Source organism: Athene noctua, chromosome 1 (assembly GCF_965140245.1).
Source record: "Athene noctua chromosome 1, bAthNoc1.hap1.1, whole genome shotgun sequence".
In the NCBI taxonomy this organism is placed as follows: Eukaryota; Metazoa; Chordata; class Aves; order Strigiformes; family Strigidae; genus Athene; species Athene noctua.
In genome coordinates, this window is record NC_134037.1 from 96,123,322 (window position 1) to 96,147,278 (window position 23,957).

Consider the following 23,957-nt stretch of genomic DNA (forward strand, 5'->3'; position numbering starts at 1 on the left):
TTCATTCCAAAACAATGTTTTGTCAAACTAATGAGCAACTTTAGAACCTCATCCATGACTGGATTACTATAAAGGACATTGCATTCAGAGTAGTCCCCAAGAAGGTGGTCTCTGGTGGACAAGTTCAGCTTCTGTAGCTCTCTTGTGAAATGTTTTTAAGAACCGAATCTTTCAAGTCTCCATCACTGAGAGGAAACAGAAGTTGATGTGCATATCACTGTGCTAGATTTGAGGGAGTTTTGTTTTTGCTCACTGAACCATTGTCAGAGACTGGTTCCAGGGTTCAGTTGGCCTTTGACATCTCCTAGTGAAAATCCAATGTTGTTATGAATGTGCTTTTGAAGCCAGCATTACCCTGCCCTAGTGAGTCCTGCTGAGACATACTATCCTTTGCAGGGTTGGCATGGAGAGCAAAGCAAAGTGGGCATGCCAGAAGATAGTGCTTGGTACCAGCTCACTTCACATTTGATGCAAGAGAGTTGCAGCTGATGCCCCTCCAGTGCATAAGAAGAGGTGCTAGATAAATTGATCGCAGTACAAAGTAGGGCAGGTGATTCTGGCTAAGGGTAGAGGTTTAGGTGGCTTGGGGGTTGTGTTGCTTAGTTTTTTCTTAAGTAAGCATGCTGATTTCTACACAAAAAGTCCCTGGAGAGCTTCTGGCTGTGTGCAGTATGTTAAATTCCACTATGCAACTGCTTTCCTAAAGGTGCTTTTCCTAGTACAGCTACTTCATCTTTATGAGAGCTCAAAGCAGCCTTGTTCTGGCAAGCAAACAGACCAAAGCATTGTGGGGCAGGTTAGGGCAGCAGCTGCTCTGATGACAAAGCTCAGCTGTGTTGCTGCTGATACAGCATCCAGCATCCTGTGGTTCGGTTCACCTGCAACCTCCCTCCCTGCTCCCCTGCACTGTGTGCAAGGAGCCAGGCTTCACAACAGGCTTTAATTATTTACTCTCTAAGGATATGGTTTATTCTGCAGATTAAGTGAAAAAGTGAAGTCCTTAAAAATATACCACAAATAAGGCCCTGAGCTGTCAAACAGTAAGTCCCTTAAAAGGGCAAAATATGTGGCTCTCTGTGGACTGCACAGATCCGTCCTTTCAAACTGCTGGCAGGAAACTTCCTGTTTGGACGGACCGCTCAAACCGGCTTGTGTGGTAGAATCAGTCACTTCCCAGCTCCTCCTTTAGCCTCCTTTTGCCTCCCTTTACTCTCCTGATACCGAAGACCCTCAAGCCTGGGTCCTGTCAAGACAGGGTCTGGCAGCTCAAATGTAAATCTGAAAGCATGCGTTAGCCCTGTGCAGTTTTCTCCTCTGGATACATAAAGCAGCCCAAACTAGTTACGTGTATTTGAAAATGGGATAGATATAATGGTCCTACTGCGATAATCCTGGCCATTAAGGGGTGAGTGTTTGATGGTCTGACTTCAAAGTGATGAAAAATTGATTTCTGTTTCATTGTTCATTTTGTTATGACCAAATGGCATACTTTTGGAGGATCCTTCCATTTATTCTGGGTAAATTGTCCAGTATATGATTTTTGCTTCTGATACTTTGGTTCCTTTACTGTAGTAGTGAGAGAAAGGCCAATACTGGCATTCAGTGGTAGTGTTCAACCGTGACTGCTCAGCATTACTGATAACTCTGCCTGATAGGAAATCCCACACTGAGTTTGTAAAACCTTTTCAGAAACTTCGGGAGAAGTGATTCTACACTGCCATACAAGAACATGTTAATACCATATTAAAGCTTAGCTATCTCATCTATCTTGAGTGCTTGTTTTGCTCTTTTGTGTCTCAGTTCCTTCTGTCCTCTTCCAGCTATTATACTAGTGCAAACTATTGTAACTGCAGAGAACTGCACAGATCCAGCAGTCTTGTTTATAATTTAATGTCTGTTGTTTTTTTTTTTTAATTCCTGCAGAACATGATCAGAAGATAGCATCATACACCATGATCATGGCCCCCCGGAAGAGGAATCGTCATGCGTTGGGGTTTCTTTGTTGTTTTGGGGGTAGCGACCTCCCTGAAATCAACCTCAAGGACAATAACCCCCTGCAATTCCTTGAGTTTTCTGTCCCAATCCCACCAGCAGAAGAGCTCAATGCCAGATTCTCTGAACTTGTGGTAAGTTTCTGATGGCAGACTGATATATTTTAGGGGGTCAAATTAAGTCCTCATTTCAAATGAGTTAAGGGTCTTAAGAGGGACAGGAAAAAAACCTTCTGTTGAAGCTTTTTTTTTTTCCCCATTCTTTTATGACCACTTCCTTGGTGGGAGAAAGGTGGCAAATGACAGGATGGATGACAGTAACACTGGGCAAAAGTACAACAAAATGCTTAAATATGCTTATTTATTCTTACAGCACTGTGGAATTCTCCAGGTGTAGGATTTAGCATATCATAACAAACCTCAGAAGTTCTCTAGAATCCCTGACAGTCAATTTCTTGTTACCAACTTTGGGATAAAAATCTTCTGTATAATACAGCACAGTGGAAAATCTTAGGGTGTACAGGTCTATAAAATAAGGACTCTACTGTTCTGTCGATCAGTAACATACTGCTGGTGAGGTATGAGAATCAGGTGACCATGGTAATTATGTTTCATCAGCTAGCTGCCTTTGAACCATGAAATGGTGCTCTTGCAGCAGCAGACATAAACAGGAAGGGAAGCAGTTATTTCAGATGAACTTTGTAGTTTGCTTTTGTGGTAAATGTTGCAGATTCCAGTAGCAGGCACTTGCTATTCATGCCTGGTATCAAATGACTTCTCTGTCTTTGTCCTCTTGTTCAACCCGTATGCAGAACGCAGGCAGAGGTTGTAGGGCTGTGCTGTTTTGCAGTCCACGCTGTAAAGGTGATGCCCATTTGATGCAGTTGATTAGCTATCTCATTACCACTCTGGGATTGGAGGTTATATAGAGTGAGGTACCTTTAGGTGTATACATGCCCGAGTGGTGCTACTGAGATAAGGAACAGAACAGAAAATATTATATCTCAGAATTTAGAGGAATTTGCCAGTAATCTTTCTGCATTACACTTGAAACATCAGTCCAGTAAGGTCTTGCTCATTACCATGGTTTCAAAGTGCTATATCAATGAAAATAACCATATAATTCGGGTATGCAAGTAGAGGTTAACATTATGGGCAACTATAGTGTGTCATACCAAACATTCAAACAGCTATAGTTTGTCAGATTAGTGGTCTGACAACCTAGTCAAGGCTCCTATTTCAAGATGGGGTGCAGAGCAGGTGCCTAGGGAAGAATATAAGATGTGGCCATAGGGTGGTCTTTTCTGGAATACTCTCCAACACTCTAAAAATCTTCAGTTCAAGGACTTGCTCAGCCAAAGGTGCTTTCTGTGTACATAGTAAATTGGTATGGATTTGTTTTCCTTTAACTGTTTCTACCCATGGCAAGTTTTTAGCATTTGCAGTATTCTATGTCAGGGGCGTGGGAAGTAGTCAGTAGGATTTGCAGCTGTCTCAGAAAGAATAGAGTGTGCAACAAAAGAGTTTCTACTTGCTTCTGACTAAGTAGCAGATGAGAAATCTCTTATGGCAATATCTCACAAAATCCTGGTCTATATTTAAGTCAGTTTGCCTTTTTTGTGGGATTACTTGAATTCCTCTTGGGAAGAGCAGCTGACTGACTGGAGACTTCTACTTGGTGACAGGTATCTCTCATGAGTAAGAGTGTAATCTGCTCTGCTGTCAATTTATTTCTGGATGTTGCTTAAGTATTGTTTTCAACATGCAAGGCTTTAATTGCTGTATCAAAGTTCACCTCTCTCAAATCCCAAGATCCATTGAAGCATTCTATCCAGCCTTCCTGAAGACGTCACCAACAGATGTGCTTTGCTCGTGAACTTGGCTTGCTAAAACTCGAGCTTGTTTGCCTTCAGGTCATAGCGAAAGACCTGTTTTAGTTACTTCTGGGCTTTTGCTTACTGAGAAGGGTATCAGTTTCTGTGAGGAGTTTGAGAGTTTGTGGTGGTATTAAGTGTGTTAAGCTTTTTGTTTTATGCTTGGCAAATACTGGTGTTCCATGTGCTTGTGGCAAAACAGCTCACAGCTGCCTTATGGAAGTCTGTTAAACAGTATGATTTATAATGTTTGCGGTGCAAAATTTAATGACAGTATACATGATGATCTGTAAAAAATTTTTGGCCCCAGAAGTTTGAGTTGTTGGTCTATGCTATAACTTATTAAATGTGCTGACAGCCTGTAACTGGCATATACATTTCAAACAAATGAAGCTATTGAAATGAAAATAGATCATATTCATGTTCTTATATTTAATGATAGTATCCTAGCCATCATTACACCAGAAGTGAGCTGACAGAAGAGTGCTATTTTTTAGAAGGTTAATGGGTATATCACATGTTTTTATAAAGTACTCAGATAGGGTGGTGATACATGTCCATAGGAGTTCCTGGGTATGCAGGTAACGTGAGAGTAGTAAGGGCTTTATGAGTGAGAGAACCTGCGCTAGAAACCAGGCTGGCAGAATGGAGAATTTGCCTAGAAGGGCTAGTTTGTCCACAGTTCCGTATTAATGCATATTCTATGAGACACTAAAATAAAACATCTGTATTGACAGCTCAGATGAGATTTTAATTGGATTAGAAGGATTCAGTCTGTAAATGTGCCAGTGTAAATCAGCGACCTGGAAGTGCCTGAGAGGGCTCTGTGCTGTGTACTAGCCTCCCTGCTGCTTATCTGTTAGGTTGTAGTCTGGGTGCACTTGTACTATATAAAAACCAGATTTGAGTGTAAAGCCTTTTGACCCAAATCCCCAAGTGAAATGATGACACCAACCTCATCTGAGATCTGTAGTGAGAAGAGCATTTGTGTTAGCTCCCTGAATCAGACCCAGAGGATATAGTATAGTCCCATCTTGCCATCTGCTCTCTAAGGGTATAATGAAACATTGGTGTGCTTGAATGAATTTTTAAAAGCCTTATTTTCCCCCTTGTTGCAGTTAAAATCTGGGCCATTTTCCAGTGTAAGACTTAATGACAAGAAGACCTAAGCCTAGTTGTGCTGGAAGAGCCACCCTTGTGATGAATTTTCCAGTCCAGTAAATATTCATTATGTTTCTGTTTGCCTTTCTGAGGAAAATGGACATTTTGAGGGCCAGAAGCATGTCTTCTCTTGTTCTTGTGGTCCTTAAATTAATACCATGAAAAGTGAATTTGGAAATGTCCATCGTGCAAGAGGAGGAATTAGGAATGTGTTGGGATCCTTTATTTGTTTTTGAGTCACAAGACCCCTCCAGAGCTTGCAAACTTGCTCATGTAGACTCCAGGCTGAGGCAGGTATACCTGTATGGCCCACTACATACAACTGGTACTCAGACCAACCAACTGAATAACAGCAGCTGTCTAACTGGACACTGACCAAGGCAGTGCTTGTCAAATGACAAGTTGATGCTGATTTCAGCTGAAATGTCTGCTCTCAATGGCATTCGACCAGAAAAACAGTTCTAGGATCGATCCCAGGCATTTGTGCTACTTGAAACTGGATGTTATGTTTAAGACTTGTGTCCTCGATTAGAAAATTAAAACAGAAAGGGTTAGTCCTGATACAAGCCAAATTCAGTCTTGATTTATTTCACTAAGAACATGTGTGGGGAGTAGGTCTGAATGAAGACTATGGCTCAGGGTGATTGAGTCTGATGTTGTTTGGGCTAACACAGCAGATGTGCTAGCTCTTAGGCTGTCTGCTGGCAGGGATTGCCCTGGGAGTCAGGCAGTGGTAACAGTACAGGTAAGTCCTCATTGGAAATCTAGATGCACAAGACACAAAGCAAACAAACTCGTGACCACAAGCTTTGCCCCTCTAAGGGCCACTTTCATGCACCCAGCTGAAAGAGGGCAGAAGAGCTGGCTACATCATCTCTCCTTCTGTGAACAGGCAATGAAGAGAAGCTTTAGAGAGTAGGATGTGTGGAGTGGTCGTGTACCTCACAAATTGCAAAACTGGCCCTACCTGACTATCAAGGCTGTTCTAGCCAGCATCACTTCTGCTTTTTTTCTCAGTCTCTCTTCTTAGCTGGCACTGTGTATACTACCATGTAGTAAAGTGCTGCTGCAGTTGGTGGTCTATTCAGCAGGCGCCAAGCTGGTTTTGTGCCTGCTGGCAAAAATGGCTGTGCTAAGCACATGTGTTTTTCCTTGTACAGATTTATTGACTGAGCAGGAACTGCAGAAGAATCTGGAAGAGGTATTGCAAGGCAAGGGGAAATAACTTTTTTCATGAAACAATTTCTCCATGTCCTTGTTCATATTTGTTAGCAGTGGTGTGTTCTTGTCACAGTGGATTCTGATTCCTTTTGCTCAGTCTTAGAGTCCTGGACTCTTCTTGTTGGTTAAGGGTGGTGTGCTGATGACACTAAAGATTTTGCCATCTAGATGTCTTTTACACCAGCAACCTGATTCCAGATGTGACCTCAGACCATGTCAAGAAGGGTCTGGAAATTCAGGGAAAGCAGAAAAACATAAAGAATCTCTACTCTAGAGATCTTTATCACAGAGTAAAGAGCAGTGTAAAGAGATTGTGCCTTTGTTGTTTCTTTTTTGTTTCTTCTGTTAGTGGTTCTGTTCAGATGGTCATGGTATTTGAGGAGGTGAAGTTCCATTTTAGGATGGAAGGTCCATGGGGAAGAAGTGGAGTTGTGTTTTGAGCTGCAGTTTTCAAAGGTGATCATATTATTACAGCCTCCAAGCTTGAGTTATAATATCCTTGTCTGAGTTACCTGCACCATGTTAGATTCTTACGCTGGGACAGGTCTGAGAAATGCTTACTGTTACCTCATCTTAGTCTTGGCTGCCTGTGAAGTTAGGTCAGGTGGGACTGGATTCTCCTGTCAGGGTTTGTTTCTATTACATTGCATTTGAAACTGTTTCTTTTTCAGTTTTGGTTTGGTTTTTTTTTTTTTTTCTTCTATTTCTTTTTCTCAGAGTCCCTAAATAAGGGATTTTGTTACCTTTATAGATTCACAAAAGCTTTTTATTCATATTAATGTTTCCTATCCTCCCAGGCTTTTCCAAAACAAAACTTTAGATCTTATGCCACCAAAAGTACCTATTAAGTTACATTATTTACAGTTTAAGAACAGCACAAATACTTATAAACTCTTTGTATTTGAAAACTTCAGAATTCTCTATCATCTCTTTTGGCATGCCTTTATGCTTCTTCTTGTCCATTGAAATGACAGTTCTGTATGAGGTCCCATCATTCTTTAGTTGCCAAAAGAGGCAGGCTGCTGCTTGAGCAAGACAACATACACTCTTCCCTCTCTCCCTCTTTCTCTGAAGAGATCTAGTTTTCTGACCCCACTGCAAAACCACAACTTCTGTTGTAGAGAAGATACACATGGAACTGCTATGTGTTCCTGAAAGATGAGGCCGGTGGAAATCAAAAACTTATTTTTGCTGGTAGTATTGCCTGTATGCAACAAAATGAAAATGGAACCAAGTGCTGAATCAAGAGCTCTGTCCTTCCCTCAGGATCAAGCACCTTCTGTGTGTTCAGCCCATGCTGGGAACCGTGATTGGAACCTTAGCCTTGCTTTCTGTCTGCAGTGTTCTCTAACACCAACCACAAGAACACAGATCTATGTGTCTTCCTGACATAACCCTAAACTCAACTCATGTCTCTCACCTTGTCATCTCTGATCGCAAAACATTTAGTAATTACTTCCACAGTATCATAGTTGGCTCAATTTCTGAATTAAAGATGAGCTAGACCAGGAATCTAGCTGAAAGAAATGGCAGTGACTATAACCATAAAGAGAGAAAATTAGGGTCATGTTAATTTCTTCTTCTTCAGTGTCCTTGGAATAAGAGCTGTACAGAGGAACTCTCGCGAAGGTGAAAAACATGAGGAGGAGATATGGCAGGAGAGTCCAAGCAGCAGAGGCAGCGACTTGGTAACCTCCAAATACTCTGATACTTTCTGTAACAACGACTAGAACTTTTAATGCCTTGTGCCACCTGAGAGAGGAGGATATCTAGAGAAAGATGTTGCTTTACTGTACCTTTTGCTCTTGCTTTTGTCCTCTCCCACCATATGGGTCTCACTTTTTTTCTGCCCATTTAGTTAATCCCTTCCTGAGTAAATCAGTTGTCTTCATCTTGTGCTGGAACAGAACTATGGAATTAGTGTGATATTTACTGCTGTCACATATTTTGCTGTGCTCTCTTGATTTCTCAACTGTCCAGACTAGTAGTTGCCAGCACTTTAGTGCCACAATGCTGAACAATGTGAAAGGAGTTGTTTGGTCTACTCTGAGTACATGAGCCATCCACATGACTTGTACCTTTACCAGTCATCTCAGGACAGGGACAGAGGAACAGTAGGGTCACCTGGGACACATTTCTAGTAGTATTGGATGAAGTGATCGATAACAGAAGGCTTGGAAAAACCATTTTGCTTGCTCTGTGATATCTCTCCACATCTGCTCCTTCTCAACCTTCACAGAGAATAAAATATAGTGATTATATTCTCTCTTCCCGGAGGAGAGAAAATTGAGGAGAAAAGAAAGAAAGGAGTTTTATGTTGAAAGAGATTAAGATACAGCATGGTAGCATCTGAGAATTCATTTATTTAATTTGTCAGAGGACGTAAAACAATCTCTGAGCAAAGCATCAATTTGGCACACTCTGGATAACACCCCTTCATCAAGAACCACAGCGAGATGAGATCCAAACCTTAAATAACTGTAGTAGCAGTTCCCACTACAAACAGCTGACTTGGAAGTAGAAAGTTTCCTTCATGCTTAGTTCTCCCTTGCAGGCCATTTAATGTAATGGATACAACATAAACCTCAGATGAAAACTGGGCTTCACCATATTGAATAAGTACTCCCATATATCACCAGTCCCACTCAAGCTTGCCAAGTCCTAGCTGTGGCAGCGTTCATGAGGCCCCTCTTTGGCTCTGCAACCTGCAAGAGTATTTATGGGGTAAAAAGTACAAGGAATGCCTCCGTTGTGGGATTTCATGTGAGTATAGACTGCCTTAAACATGCGTCAATGTATGTAGGCCCAAGAGGGCATCCGCTGTGTTTCACTCTGTTTGCTGATGGGCCTAGAGAACAAAGTTCTCTATTTCTCCCCCAGCTTCCTTGTAATACTTCTGGGGAACAGATACAGAGAGTTGTCCATTCTGTCTCTCGGTTCCCAGTGTCGGGCACCACCTTCCCAGAAAAGTATCCTCCATGTCTGAAGCTTATTTAGTCGTTAGTTTCTCACCGAAAGTTTGTGGTTTAGAAAGACATGCATTTTAGGTCCTCGCTTCAAGCCCCAAACACGTGTCATGTGTATTGATAACAGTATTTAATCACATTTAAATTCAGGCACGTTCCCAAGATTTGAGTATTTCAGTTTCCAATTATCTGTCTTTTCTATCCTCTTCCTGGATTCTTTTTAATACAGGGTTTTAATTTCTGGGTCACTTGCCCTGCATGTAAATTACAGTTTCAGACTACACCTCTGACAGGCTTTGAGTTGTTGCTCAATGCAAATTTATCCACAACCATAATTTAAAGGTGCCTCTATGCTATTTTGCACATGAGAGGAAGTTCTTTTATTCCCTGTGCCTACTCCCTCTGTGCTTTTCTGTAATGAATGATTGCACCTAATCAGTCAGGAAGGTTGTGTAGTACAAAATGCAATCAAGATCAAGAGAGGTCCTTAATTTTTATTTGCATATGATGAGCTCCGACTCCAGCAAATTAGGAGGCTTTGCTGGCCTTGGCTCGGTGGAGACTCCCCACCCCAATTATTGCTTCCTTTCTTGCACTTAATGAGAATGCGCCAGTGGAGGCTGTAAGAAAATACTGATGATGAGACTAAACTGGACTTTTCATGACCAGAGGCTCATATCCAGGAAGGATTAACATCACCATCTGAGAAGACACTGTCTCTGAAGGCAGAAAAAACCAAAGCTTTGAGGCAGCAGATTACTTTCCTCACTGACAGGGGACAGGCCAGGCCACAGAAAGTTTCCATTCTCTTGGGTTATACTTGTCAGATTAACATTCTTCATGCACTCAGATGCACTTGTCTTCTGTTACAATGATGGCAAAAGTACTGGGTGGCTTAAGATTTCTGAAGCAATTAAAGGACGGAGGCTTGAGAGGCAAAAGCTCTTAATGTTTTTTTTAGAGAAGAAACCCAAGTATGGTATCACAGTCTGTCTAGTTACACACAGATGTTCCTTTATGTCCATCACAGTTCTTCAGTCCAAGTTTGTACATGCTCAGGATACCTTTTTTCTCTTTCTTCCTGCCCTTCAAAGAGAGATTTTTCATAATGTTGGGTCTGCTTTGCACATGTCCCTTGTGCAACACATGTGTACAAGTCCCTGATTTTAATGCACAAATCACTACAAGCAGCTTTCTATAGTTACTCAAGTTCCAATACTTAAGAGGTGTTACATTTTAGTCTTTGTGGCAAAGACACCTCCCCCCTCCAGACACTTGCCTACATATGGAGCCCTGTGATAGGGACAGGCATGTGGCAGTGAGTGCAGCACCGGCACTCCTCTCTCTAGGCTCCCTTCCAATAGGTGCAGCTGGTTGGCAGCTCCCAGCTCCCTGACCAGCTGTGTGAGAAGCAGCAGTCACTATGCTGCAAATGTGTGAGATCCAAATGCTGTGAGAGGAGTATGAGATGGGATCCAGGTCTCTCACCCCGTGTCTGAGAATCAATGGGGTTGTGTAAACAAACACAAATCCAGACCTGGGTTTATGTGCTAGATTTTGGGTGTGAAGGGGCTGGGGCTGTTACCAAATTACCTGTGTAACTATAAGGCTTTTGTGAAGGGAGACACTGTTTTGTAGATCGTGTTGCTTTACTATACAACTTATGGACAGACCATTAGCTTATGTAAAGCAGTGCGGTTGCACTGAAGACAGTAGAGGAATTATATCATTATACTTTGCCTGAAATTTGGCCTGTGTGATATTTTCTGCATCTATAATGATTGCTAGCTTCTGAATATCCCAAGCAGAGCATATTGGCTGCCTTTCTGAAAGGTGGGGAAGGTACTGGTCATGGTGGGAATACCTGAAGGGAATGTTTGAGTGTGTTCTGAGTATGATTTACTGACAGTAGACATGAAACTTCTGAGAAAGACCTACTTACTGGACTATATGTTTTTAACAGGATGACCCTGATGGTTTCTGACTGCGAAAATGCATGCAGTCCATCTAGGGCATAAGAAGAAAAGTACTGGATTTTGGAAGCACAGCAGATATGTAGCTTGGGATGCAAAAAGAGGGGAAAGAACAGATCCTGCCACTAGAGAATGGACGTGCTAAGATGTCAATCTTGCGTCTTCCCTCTACTGAATGCTTGGAAGCTGTCATGATATCCTATCCCCTAAGCCATGGATCAGGTGTATGTGCTTACTGTTCAGAAACCTTGTGTTTGCATGTGTCTAATACCTTATCAGCTGCTTTGATAACACCATCTTGTTTTGGTATAGCTGCAAGTGTTAGGCAGCGTTACATAAAAAGAAAAAAACAGTGTAAAGTACTATTGTGGCCTTTTCCCATAGTAAGACACCATTAATATATGAATGGGTTTTATGTTGCATTATGGCTATAGCAAAGAGTCAGGAACTTTCTGGATTGAGTGTGAAGGCTGCTGAAGTGATAGGACACTTGAAATGTTATTGACAGCAGGAGTACTACTTGCTAGCATGAAGGATCAAATTAATTTATATCTATTGCAACTTTCTGCTGCTTTCCAGCTCCACTTAGATGGATGGACAGTTTCCTGCCTTCTTTCTAGAACTGAACTAGCATTCTCATATAGTTCCTGCAACTTTGATGCCTGCTGACTTAAAGTCTCCGCCCTCTTCAGTATAAAAAGAGCCAGCAGCAGCAGTACAGGGATGTTCTATTTCTCCACTGCTTTGAAATGGTTTCACTGAGTACAATTCCTGCCTTTCTGCAGTTTCTATCCTTTCTTTACTTGTCTTTATTAGTGTCTTACATTGTTCAGAGCTGTATTAGATGACTTACATATCTATTAAGACCTTCTAGAGAGGATATTCAAGTCTAGAGTTGGTCTACTGATGGTAGGTGGGAGACTATTATGAATCAAGTCAGAAGGGTCATTTGGGATCAGACGATACTACCTGGAGATACATCTGGGAGAAATGGCAGAAGGAAGTACTACATCGTGCAAAGAACATGATAGCCAGATTGTAACTGGACAGGAGATTGTGATAAGGAGGGACAAAGTTTTCCAAAGCATTGAAGAAAAAGACACAAGAAACAAAGTAGTTGTGGTGCTGAAGGGAGAGAAAAGATAGGAGAGCAGAGATGGAGGTGATATGGGATGAATGCTAGGTCAAGATGATCTTTTGGCTATGCTTTTGGGGAGAGAGTTTGCACGTTGATGAACGGAGATTGAATGACAGTTGTCTGTTTCTTCTGCAGCTCATAGAAGAAGGGCCAGATCTGTGATGTTGTAGGAGGTATGATCTGTCATTTAGCCTGATTTGAGCAGGAAAGGGGGAGCCAGGTCCCTGTGACGATGAAGACCTTGTAAAATTTATAACAAAATAACAATGTAAAAGTAACCACCTTAAGCTGGGGAAGCAGTGAAATTTTCCAGTGAAGAGGAAAAGTAGTGAAAGAAGATGAGATTGAAAGCATTTTGCAGGATAGGAGTTACCCCTACTGAGGTCAAATGTAGCTGGGTGTACTGGTTTTGTCTGGGATAGAGTTAATTTTCTTCCTAGTACAGTGCTGTGTTTTGGATTTGGTGTGAGGATAAGGCTGATAACATGCTGGTGTTTTATTTGTCCATATGTAGCACTTACACTAAGTCAAGGACATTTCAGTGTCCCATGCTCTGCCAGCAAGCAGGTACATGAGAAGCTGAGAGGTGGCATAGACAGGACAGCTAACCCGAACTAACCAAAGGGATGTTCCATCCCATAGGATGTCATGCCTAGTATATAACCTGGGGGGAGTTGGCCAGGAGGGGCCGATCATTGCTGGGGAACTGGCTGGACATCGGTCAGTGAGTGGTGAGCAATTACACTGTGCATCACTTGTCTTTTCTTAGGTTTTATTTTTCTCTTTTTTATTATATTCCTTTTCATTACTATTATTATTACTATTATTTTAGTTCAATTATTAAATGGTTCTTATCTCAACCCACAAGTTTTACTTCTTTTTTTGATAGTCCTCCTCATCCCACTAGGGGGGCAGGGGCAGTGAAGAGCAAGCGAGTGGCTGCCTGGTGTTTAGTTGCTGGCTGGGGTTAAACCAAGACACTGGGGTTTAGGAGGCACTGTTAACAAAATAAGATAATTGAATGGAGAAGTAGATAACTATCATGAAGGATCATCTGTTTGATGTGTTGACTCAAATTGTCTGTATTTGCTCATCTAGTAGCAATTTATATCAGTTATAATCATTGCTCAGATAGTGTATCATATGGCCTGAAGGAGAGTTGGGGAAAGGGGTTTATAATTATGTCATGCCTCTGTGTCCTTTTGTAGGTAGACTGTGTCTTCAAACAGTGCTCAAGGTTGTTTATCATTCAGGGAAACAGCTAAGGTAATTTGGGGTGGTTCTTCCAGTGTTGGAGGGAAATGGCCTTTTCTTGTCATGTGCCTGGTCTGCAAGACTCCAAACTGGGGAGCACAGGGTGCTACAGATGAGGCTGGGTGGATGGAGCAGCACCTTTTTAGGGTACAAGGTTTTCAGGTCAGCAGTTTCTTGGCACCTTCCTCTGCACTGAGTAAAGGGGAGCTCGTGGTGTCACAGTATACAGATGACTGGCACTTCTGCTTATCCCTTCAGCACTGGGTGGGAGAGCAACACAGGGAAGGCAAGTGTCAGAAGGTGCCTCTCCTGTCACTCATAGCACCTGGCTGCCTCCACAGCTGCTCTGTCTTTGGCACATTTTGTCCGAGGGAAGTACAGACAGATGACTTCCACCTGGCACTGGAACACCACTGACCCCAAGCTTTTAATGCTAGGTACCGTATTTTCGGTAAATTAAAAAGTCTGCAAGCTTGCAGAGAGGAAACATTTCAAGAGCATTACGTCTTTTTCCTAGGTACATCTGCAAGCTTATATACAATTCATTTCATGCGTTTCTGAGTTTGTTTCCCTGGTGTGAAACAGGGAGTAGTAATCTTCTTAAACCAGTTTTAGTACAGAATTGTAGCCAGATTGAAGCTGAAAAGATGAAGCATGTGTAGGTCATAGTACAGGAGACTTCCCAGCAAAAAGTATTGTATTTGAAGATCTTGGGAGCAAACCGCCACTGCCTCCTGTCACAGACATTGCCCTGCTCTTATCTACTAGTTCTTTTTTTGGGGGGAGAATTTGATACAAGACTCTACAGCTTTCCGGGGCAGACTCTCCTTTCTTTCACATGTGGACCCAGTGCTGTATACAAAAGGGCCCTAGTCAACATCTGTATAGTCTATGCTTTTCTATATTAAAAACACTTAAGGGCATCTTTTAATTTTGCAGTTTCCCATCATTTGTAGACCACATAAAGGGAAAGGCTGCCCAGACTAATAACACAAACACCCTCTGAAAAGACTTTAGCAGTGTGCACAACAATGTTATGCAATGGTTTACTAGGTGGAGGTTTGATGAATAACTTCTCCAAAGGAAATTACAAGGGGAAAACAGATTGAAGTTTCCCAGTTTGGAAGGTATCCAGGGAGATCCCTGAGTCATGGAAAATCCATTGGGATTGCTTTAGTGGCTGTGTTTCAGCATTGCATTTTGCACAGAGCAACAGCTGGATGAGTTTGTCGGTCGGTATAAAGTTGTTGCCTTCTACATTAATGATGTGAGAACTTTTGGATTACAAATGCTTAACCAGATAGTAAATGTAATTACGATTTGTTATTAGGAGATGAGTTCCTTCTGCAAGGCAAATGCTCACCCTTCTCTTACTCCTTTTGCTGTATTTTGTCAAAGTTTCTGATGATTTCTTTCTGAGAAATATTTAGAGAAAAATATCTTGGCTGCTGCTTTATTATACCCAGTGATGTCAGTGCAGTAGTTGCTGTTCTGATTATCAGAATACTTAAGCGATGAGATAGGACAGGGTGTGAATGAATAACCAAATATACTGTCATGCCTTCAATTCAGTGTTTGGCTATGGAAATACGGTTTATGTGAGGGAAGAGCATTGCGGAATCGCCCTCCACCTCACCCCAGAGGAGGTAACAGAAGCCTCATATGTGGGTGTTCTAGCTGGTCTGGACTGATTAGTAGTAAATACAGCTCATCTCCATTTATTGGAGTAGAAGTTAAGAGTTAGAGAAAAAGGGACTGATAGACTTCTCAGTCTATTCTATGTCTGAAATCTATGCTGTAAACTGTAGAACAAGCCTGTGTTATAGGCTGTCTAGCCGTGAGGTTTAGTCTCTGTTACAATTTAAAGCAGGTAATTTTATTAATATTTTGCACTCGTGAAAATCCAGAGTAATTCCACCCAGTTTAATGGAGTTAGGGACATTCTGATCTCTGGTTTGCACTGCTAAATCTGGAGTAATAAGTTGGAGAGCAAGAGAACTAAAGCCAGCTTCTGGTTTTACTTCTATTCGTGTAAACCTCAACTCATGCCAGAAATTATGTTGATTTATTTGAGTTCCTTGAGTTTACCCTGTACATAAGTTTGAGGATGTGTATCTGATCTGCACAACCAAAGCTTGATAGGAAGTTAATTTTGCTCATTAAAATCTTAACTGACCTCTTGGTTCCTCCTGCCCTTTTACGTAATATTTTATCAGAGATTTAAAGGTCAGCCAAGCTTTGACTTACGCTTGTTTTGCTCCATAGGGTCATATGGCAAATAGGATGCACGCAGGAGGATAAAACTGGGTGGAGAGGAGTAGGTGGCACCGACACCCCTGGAAATTCAGCCTGCCTTTGGCACAGGGCTGCAGCAGCAATTCCCAGCCTGCATTTTGATGGTTGAGCCAGCATGACTCTGTTTGGGCAGGAAGCGATCAGAGAGGTGTGTGCCTGTGTGCTTTGGCACAGTCCAAGCTGTGAATTGCTCCAGCCTAAGAACCTCCTCTGAACTCATTAGTATTAAAACAGAACAGAGGAGACTTTGTAGGGAGGGAGAGGGTGGGGAAGCCGGAAAGGTAGCAGTTTAGACGGCAATTTCCTAATAACCTTTCCCACACCTACCTTCCCAAACAGGGTCCCATCTAAAGGACCTTGGCATGAAAAACAAACCCTGGCACAGGGAGGGGGAAGAGAGGGGGAAATGAGGGGAGGAGAAGGAAAGGAAATGAGGGGCGGACAATGGGCACTGTGCTGAAACAGCAGATTTTATTGTTATTTAGTGTTATATATGGTCATACTAGAAGGTCTGATTGAGAGGGGTATTTGATATATTGTGTATAATCAGAATGTGAAGGTAAATGCCCTGGAGGACTTGCAACCTGTCACAGTGTAAAGATGTATCAAGTGGAGGTTTAATGACTTCGCTTCTGTTTGGTGTTTTCCTTTAATTGACTGGATAGTGGAATACAGAGCCTATCTATTAACTTCTCAGATGTCACTAGGCTGTAAACACTGTGGATATGTTAAATGATAAGGTTAAAAGAAGATGGAGAAATTGTGTGAGAAAGGATGGGATTCAATGGAGACAGTTAAAACATGCTGCATTTAGGAGTGAGTCTGGTAATTCAGTATGGGAAGCAGCCAGGTGCATATACTTCTTCAGAGAAGAAACTAGGGATTATAGTGGATCAGGAGTCAACCTAAGTCATGCAGGTTTTGGGGTTTTTTAATTAAAAAAAAAAAAAAAAAAAGTCATGGTCTTCATGGAATACGTAACCAGGAATGCAGTCTGGCAGATGCATGAAATAATCTTTGCACTCGGCATTGGTAAAGTCTCAGCTGGAACACTGTCCCCACTTTTGAACAGCGCACTACAAGAAAGATGTACTTTGATGGGGGGAGCCCGGAAGTCAATTAGAAGAGGAATGAGAGGTCTAGAGGACATGACCTCTAAGAAGCCCTGAAAGAGCTGGGCTTGTTTAGCCTAAAGAAAGACAACTGAGGAGGGACATTATAACAGCCTTTAATAGGCTTGAAAACTGTTATCAAGAGGAAGGAAAAAATCTGCTCACCATGTCTGTGGTTGATAGGGCCGGAAGTAATAGACTTAAACTGCAGCATCAGTGATTTAGATTAGATGTGAGCCTGACTATTCGGTTTTCATGCACATCCCTTTCATTGGGCTCATTCCAGTTTACTGACATGGCTATGCAGACCACCTTAACAGAAAGAGCAGTGATGAGAGTCAACTGTTTGCATTATTGTCCTTATATGCCCACCCATACCCATGGATCATCCCTCTTGCTTTGCCTGTATTCTAGCCCTGCATATGAGAATGTGTATCTAAGTCATGATATCTCTTTCTAAACATCTATGTGTATCGTTGCATAAACAGGTAGTTGTTTTCCTCATTCTTTCTATTTGGCCCAGCAGATTATTGTCTCATGCATACAGTTTGCCTGTGAAGGGCAGAAAAACGAACAGTGGATGCTGCTTCTAGAGGCCTGTGAAAGGGGACTGCCACAATAGGCCTTGCTGGTTAGATATACTTGTACGCCGTCAGGTCACAGAGAGCTTTGAGGAGTAGAAGAGAGACAGGATTTTCCAGGAAGCAAAGAAGCAATTAACCAATGATTAAGGAGGAAAAATGAAAGCCCTATAGTGGGGGGTGGGTTTGTGTTTGGAGGTGAGGTGGGAGGGATGTTAATTGACTTTGTGAGATAAATTTCTCTGCCAAAAAGCAGTGCCCTTAATGGATGAGAGTTTTACTTTGCTGCCAAGCCTTAAGAATGAGTAACTTTGGTGCTGGCAGGTTAAAAGAGAAATGCATTTTCCAGTATGTAAATACCAGGTACTTTCTATTGTGTACTATTATGATTTAGAATCAAGAGATTTGGGCCTCTAGTACTGAAGGGATTTCAAAGCTGCAACTTTCTGAAAAAGCAAGCAAGAAAAAGAGTATAATGAGAATCACAGCCTTTTGTTTGTCTGCTTTTCTGCTTTATAGTCAGATCTGTGGCAGTAGCTGAAATGTAAACATTGCTTCCTATGTAGCAGGCTATGTGAGCAACTCGTGTGCACAGTGATGCGCAAATGATAAAACATTGTAGGTATGGGCAGATGTTATGTTATATGTCTTATGTATATATTTGTGTATGTAAGCTATGAGTGGCATACATATCTGCACATAGACATTAGTATATGTATGCAAATGAATGGAAACCCAGTAATGTTTTACAGTGATCCACCTAATTCTCATCAATTGGAAAACTGATCAAAATGTTACTCCCCAGCCTCATGTTGTGTGTTGTTTCTGTGGGCTTTATGAAGGTTGTTTTTAATTCCAAGGTTAGGATAAGATGGAAGAGGGGAGGGGAGGGTTTATTTTGGGGTTTTTATTTTGCTTATTTTCTTCATGGGTTATCAGTGGAATTGGGTGCCCGAGTGGGAACTTTGGACCAATGTGCTTCATCTGGAGATGCTGTGTGGGTGGTAGTGCTGTTGCCTTTGAAAGAGCATCTGCCGCCAAGTTCTGCTGAGGGTACAGCCATGCAGTTGTGCCAGGCACAGCCCTGAGAAAGTAGGGATGCGAACTGGTTGTGTCTAGAGAAGGAGGCTCTGTTTCACTGCTCTCGATGCTTGCTTCGATCAGACTCCAGTGTTTGCAGTTGCATATTAGGTAAAGCCTGTGAAATGTTTCTCTTTTTTAGGAAGCTTTGCTGAGCAGTACTTTTTTGCACAGCTCATTGCTCCAGTTTCTATGTGAGTGTAGGCAGTTTGTGCAGTTGAATGAACCTCATTCACTGTCAGTTTGAACAGGCAGTCTTTCAGAATGCCTTATCGACCTCCTCAGTATCGGAAATGCTCACTCTTCCAGCAGGCTGCCTCTTATATGTCAGCCTGGTGAGATGGATAGAACAAAGCAATGGAAGGAAAACTGTAGGGGAACAATCCTATACTGTCCCCTGGAGGTGGACACAGTGATTAAATAGGGAAGGTTTATCTCCTACTTGAAGGATGCATTCAAAGAGATAGAGATGTGAAAAAGATTGATTTTTGTTTTAAATTATTTATTTTTATTTTTTAAATTCAATCACCGTAGTCATCTCTTGCTGCTTTTTGGACACATGTTTCCAGACCTGTGATGAGAGTGTCTCTGCTCCTCCCCAACCTCCCTCCCTGGTGGACAGAGGCACAGCTCAAATGTGAGCCACCAGACTAACCTGGTTTTTATTTGCCAGCAGAACCTGGCATAGGCATCATGAACTGAAAAATAAAGGTTCCTGGGTCTGTTGTTAATATAAAAAGTGTAGCTTTCAGGCAGTACAAGTCACATGTTAGCAGTGTGGTCCTACTCAGTTCACTTGTTAAGGCTATAATAGTTATGCTGAATTGGAGTCTCTATTGCAAAGGCTTGTAGCATGCTGCTGACGACCTCCTCCCTGATCTCTTTCTACTGCTTCCCCTTCCTCTACAGTCGCAGACGTGTCAGCGCCATTTATCTCATGTCAGCTTGAGTTGTACTTCAGCATTGATTAACCCACCATCAACTATTCCCTCAAAGTGATTGCACATGAACATGAACCTTCTCTAGGGCCTGCCAAAGGATGCTGGAGGGGTTCCCATAGTGTGTCATAATCACTGTTTATTTTGTACACGATTTAAATAAATTCATCCAGGGCATAAGGCTGTCAGCTGTGCTATGCCACTTGGGAGCATCAGTGGAACTGGAAGATGGCCCTTTCGGAGAATTGGTGACAGACATCTATATAAATGACCTTGGGGAACCTGAGGCAACAGGTATCATACTGTACAGGGAATTTCTTATACTGGCAACAGTGTATTACACTTCATTTTGTAACTTGGTTGGGTTTGATGCTGTCAAGAGACGGAGAGAGAATGATTGATGAGATGGATAAGGGAGAGTGCATTTTGCATGACAGGAAAAAAGCTCGAAGAGAGTGAAAAGAAGATTAGAGAAGGGAAAAAAAAAGGTAGGTATGTGCAAGAGAAAGGGAAGAAAATGGGGATGTGAACAGGAAGGCAAGATAAGAACAGTGCATTTAACTAAAATTCATACAGGGCAAGGTCATAATGTAACAATGAATGTACCCTTGTAACCTGAATTTTTGAGGTGAGCGTGCAAGCAAGCTACTCAGATAAAAAGTCTTCAAATCATGGAGGATAATAACTGGTGTGACTGAGCAAAGGGAGAACTTTGGAGCTGTGCTAAAAAGTATTTTCAAATGTCAGTGCTATCTTCATCTTGAAAGGGACATTAACTAACTCACCTGCCTCACAGAATCAGCCAGCTTTTTGAGGCAGGGAGTTGGGAAGCATTTGACCACATAGTTTGCTCTTTGTATTTGCAGGGCTTTTGCACAGCCCTCTGAAGCTTTTGGTTCTGGGCACAGGTCAGATGACTGACAGTCTCATCTGTTCTGGAGGTTCTTAAGTTTCCATTTTGAGTTTAACAAGGGAGAGTAAAAGTTAACATTTCTGAGGAGCTTTGCCAGTTTGTGCCATCTGAAGATTTGGTGCCTGTTGATGTTGCGACCCGGTTGTCTTTTTACCTGAATACCTATTTGCTGCTAAATAACCCAACAGTACAATAGAGCTGTAACCAAACAGTCAAACTAGGCATCTTTGAACAGCAGAAGTGATGAAGCCTATTTTCCGGTGTTGGATTCTGTGGTATAAAATAAGGATTGATTTCATGCCAAAGCTATTCCCTCTGGGGATGGTAAAAGGATTTAATTCTTTAATAATTATTTAATAAATGCCTGAATATGTTTATAGGCAGAAATAAACATTTGAAAAATGAGAATATGCTTTTAGATATCATTAACTTCTCTCAGTGATAAAAAAAGACATTAAATGTGAAATACAGGCCTGGGTTAGATTCTCCTAGAAAGGATGTGCTTTCAAGAGCACTGTAAGAGAGACTGTGACCTACAGCCAAAAATTAAAAGTGTAACTTAACTATCTGTAGCTGAAATTATAACAAATTGATGAAACATGACAAGCATCCAACTAAATATGATAAGTAAAATCTCCTCCTCTTCTTGGCAAAATATGTGTTATATTTATATTAATCAAGTTTTTGCCTGCAGTAAATAAAACATATCATGTCAGAATTTTGTGTTTCATGATGCTGGAAATGCTATGCATGATCCATTAAACTTTTATGAAGACAAAATAAAACAAAAAACAGCCAAAAAAACACCCAACCCCCAAAAAACAACCCCACCAGCCTCTGAAGGTTAGTTGGTTTGTTTTAGGTTGTTTTTTTTGTCTTTAACAACTGCCTGACCTTAAGTCAGTGGGAAGATCCCTGGTGACCAGGAGGTCCAGCAACCTGTGGAACTGGGACAAGTAGAATGAAAAACTGCAACTGAGGAATCTTCTGTGAGTATCTAAATATCCCTGCAGAACCAAATTTGGGGCTTTTGGTCTCCAGCATTCTGACTTGAAGCCAAGAGGTGCTGGAGCCCTGAAATCCTGATACTCTCTGTGTACTTACAGTCTCGAGGTTTCCATCCTATCCCTGCTGTGGCTTCAGTAATGGTATGTAGTAAATGGGAAGTCTCATTATGTCTTTAAATATCTTACTAAGTTTGCCCTTCAAGCTATTTCAGGTTTTCCCTATTTAAATTCCAAAATTCCTATGGACTGTGTAAGTTGTCTTGCAAGGCCAAGTGAAATATACTGGTGAAGGAACAGCTATCCTGTGACTCTGTTCCACCTTTCCACAGGTGACTGAATGGTAGACGTGCAATACACAGTACAGATACGCTGGTAGGCATTAAAGGTTCTCCTTTAGATAGGTAGGCATGTTAGTATGTGTTAAGGGTTCTTCCTTTAGTGGTTCTGTGTCCAACTGAACCACTCTTCTACATTTTCAAAATATTATTTTTCTCAATATTTTATTTCATGTCACTAAGAAAAGTGCTGTTCAGACTAGGTGAGAAATGCTTTTCTGTTCAGCTCTTCTGGGGCTTTGAGTGATATCATTATCGAGCTGATGGCTACCCAGCATCAAATCTAGCTTTCACACTTTGATGAATGTTCCCAAAACCAAGGGACATAATGTGGTTTTAAATCCCACAAAATACTGGTTTTATGTTTCCTACCCATTCTTCCTTCTTGTTCCCTTTCTTTCTCTCTGTCTCTTATTTCCTTGGGTTGTAGCCATTTTGAATGGAGGCCATCTTCCCTTTTGGCCTGAGAACTGGACTGGAAATATTTGAACCTCAAATCCAGCTTCAGTACACTTTAAATGTTTTATCATTGAAATTCAATCTGTGTAAGTAAAAAACCAATGCCCGCATGAAAGTGAAATTAACTGAATGTATCCCTCTCAGTAAATAAAATAGGAAATAGATAAAGGAGAGAAATGTAAGGAATATTAACTGGAGGTACTTTACATCTCCCTCAGGCCAGCCTGGCAAATGTCTTTTTAATCTGTGTTTCATGAGAACACTTGCAGCTTCAAGTATTTTTAAGAGCCAGGAGGCTGAGCTCCATTGTGCAGGGTCATGCTGGCATGAATTGCTGGAACTGCACCACCTATCCAAGGCATAGAAGAGGAGTTACTACATTTCTGTTGGCACAGGTGATGGAGGAGGGTGTTTTCACCGCTTTGTTCTGACTGACCCTTTTTTCTTGCCCTTTACATTTGCTTCCTGGGCATTCGGTCACGTTGTCTTCCTCAGCCTGGCTCCAACCCCAGTGTTGATGACTGCATTCAGAGTTTGTCGTTCTTCCCCTTTCCTACCAACCTTTGCAATTCCTTTCTCTTTCAATAGCTGCTTGCTGTCACCAAGCTAACCGTAGGGTCTGAAGTTCCCCATACTGACAGATCTGCCTCTGTTGTTGGGTCAGAATGACCTATTCATGGACCAAATTACAGTTCTTAAATTTATTATTTCTGATGTTCCTCCTGCTTCTCTCCAAGGCAGAAAGTTTCCTTATGTGCCATTAGGATCCTGAGTCAGTATAGGAAAGTGGTCTGCCTGATCCAGGTTTTTCCTATGCAGTCACAGTGGTCTTCTGATCTTCTGTAGAAAGGAGAATGGGAGTGGGAGAGGTAAGATTATTTGGCGGGTTCCAGAAAAGGGGTTCATGTCTCTTGTATTTTTCAGGGATTTCTTGGTTCTTTATAGGATGGGATTTGATTAATGGTACAGGTAGAGGGAGTCATGTAGGGACTTCAGTTCCTCTCATTCCTCTCTCCCTCTTAGTGAAGGAGCATACTTACGGAAGAGTAACTTCAGGAAAGGGTGTTGAAAAGCTTGACTGCTGCTTTGTATTCTGGAGAATGTATCTCTTTCCCTTCTGAATATCCATGCTTGCTACCTGTCCATCTGACTTTTGGGTTAGAACACAGCGTTTTGCCTCCTGAAGTAGACAAACACTAGCTGTTTGAAAAGGAAGGGTAATCCATCCTCCATGTGCTCTTTTCCAGTCAGGTGTGTTTGGGTCTGCCTCTGGTGATCACCTTATGCCTGGACCCCTGAGCAGTTTCCTTGTTACCATGTTACCTGAGCTAATGTGATGAGTTCTAATGTTCTTCTGGGTTAATCTGCCCTCCTGAGTTACAGTAAAGTAGGGTGTGGATGCACTTTGTTCAGACTGGATCTTCCATCCTTTCCAAGTACCTTTCTAAGCTTCTATCCTTAAAAGAACGTCATACTGTCAGGATGCAAAATTACATGACTGGAAGTTGCATATTCTTATTGGCTTACTGAAGGCAGAGTGCTTTTTATGTCCCTGATACTGTCGATGTCCAGGGCATTGTCTAGAAGCTGCTAAGTGTCAGCATCCTGCCCTCTGGGTGGTTTTACTCAATAGGAACCTTCTTTCGATGAAATGGTTGT

The 23,957-nt window shown here is 41.8% G+C and overlaps 1 protein-coding gene across 4 annotated transcripts in view; it reads left to right on the plus strand.

Annotated features, from left to right (window-relative positions):
- The window catches only part of DAAM2 (dishevelled associated activator of morphogenesis 2), a 201,724-nt gene that overhangs the window by 80,882 nt on the left and 96,885 nt on the right, over positions 1-23,957 (plus strand). For all 4 annotated transcript variants that reach the window (XM_074897033.1, XM_074897034.1, XM_074897032.1 and 1 more), the window contains one exon: positions 1,924-2,126. In XM_074897033.1, coding sequence (XP_074753134.1) covers positions 1,953-2,126 — 174 coding nt within the window. In that variant the 5' untranslated portion in view covers positions 1,924-1,952. The remainder of the gene's footprint in view (positions 1-1,923; positions 2,127-23,957) is intronic.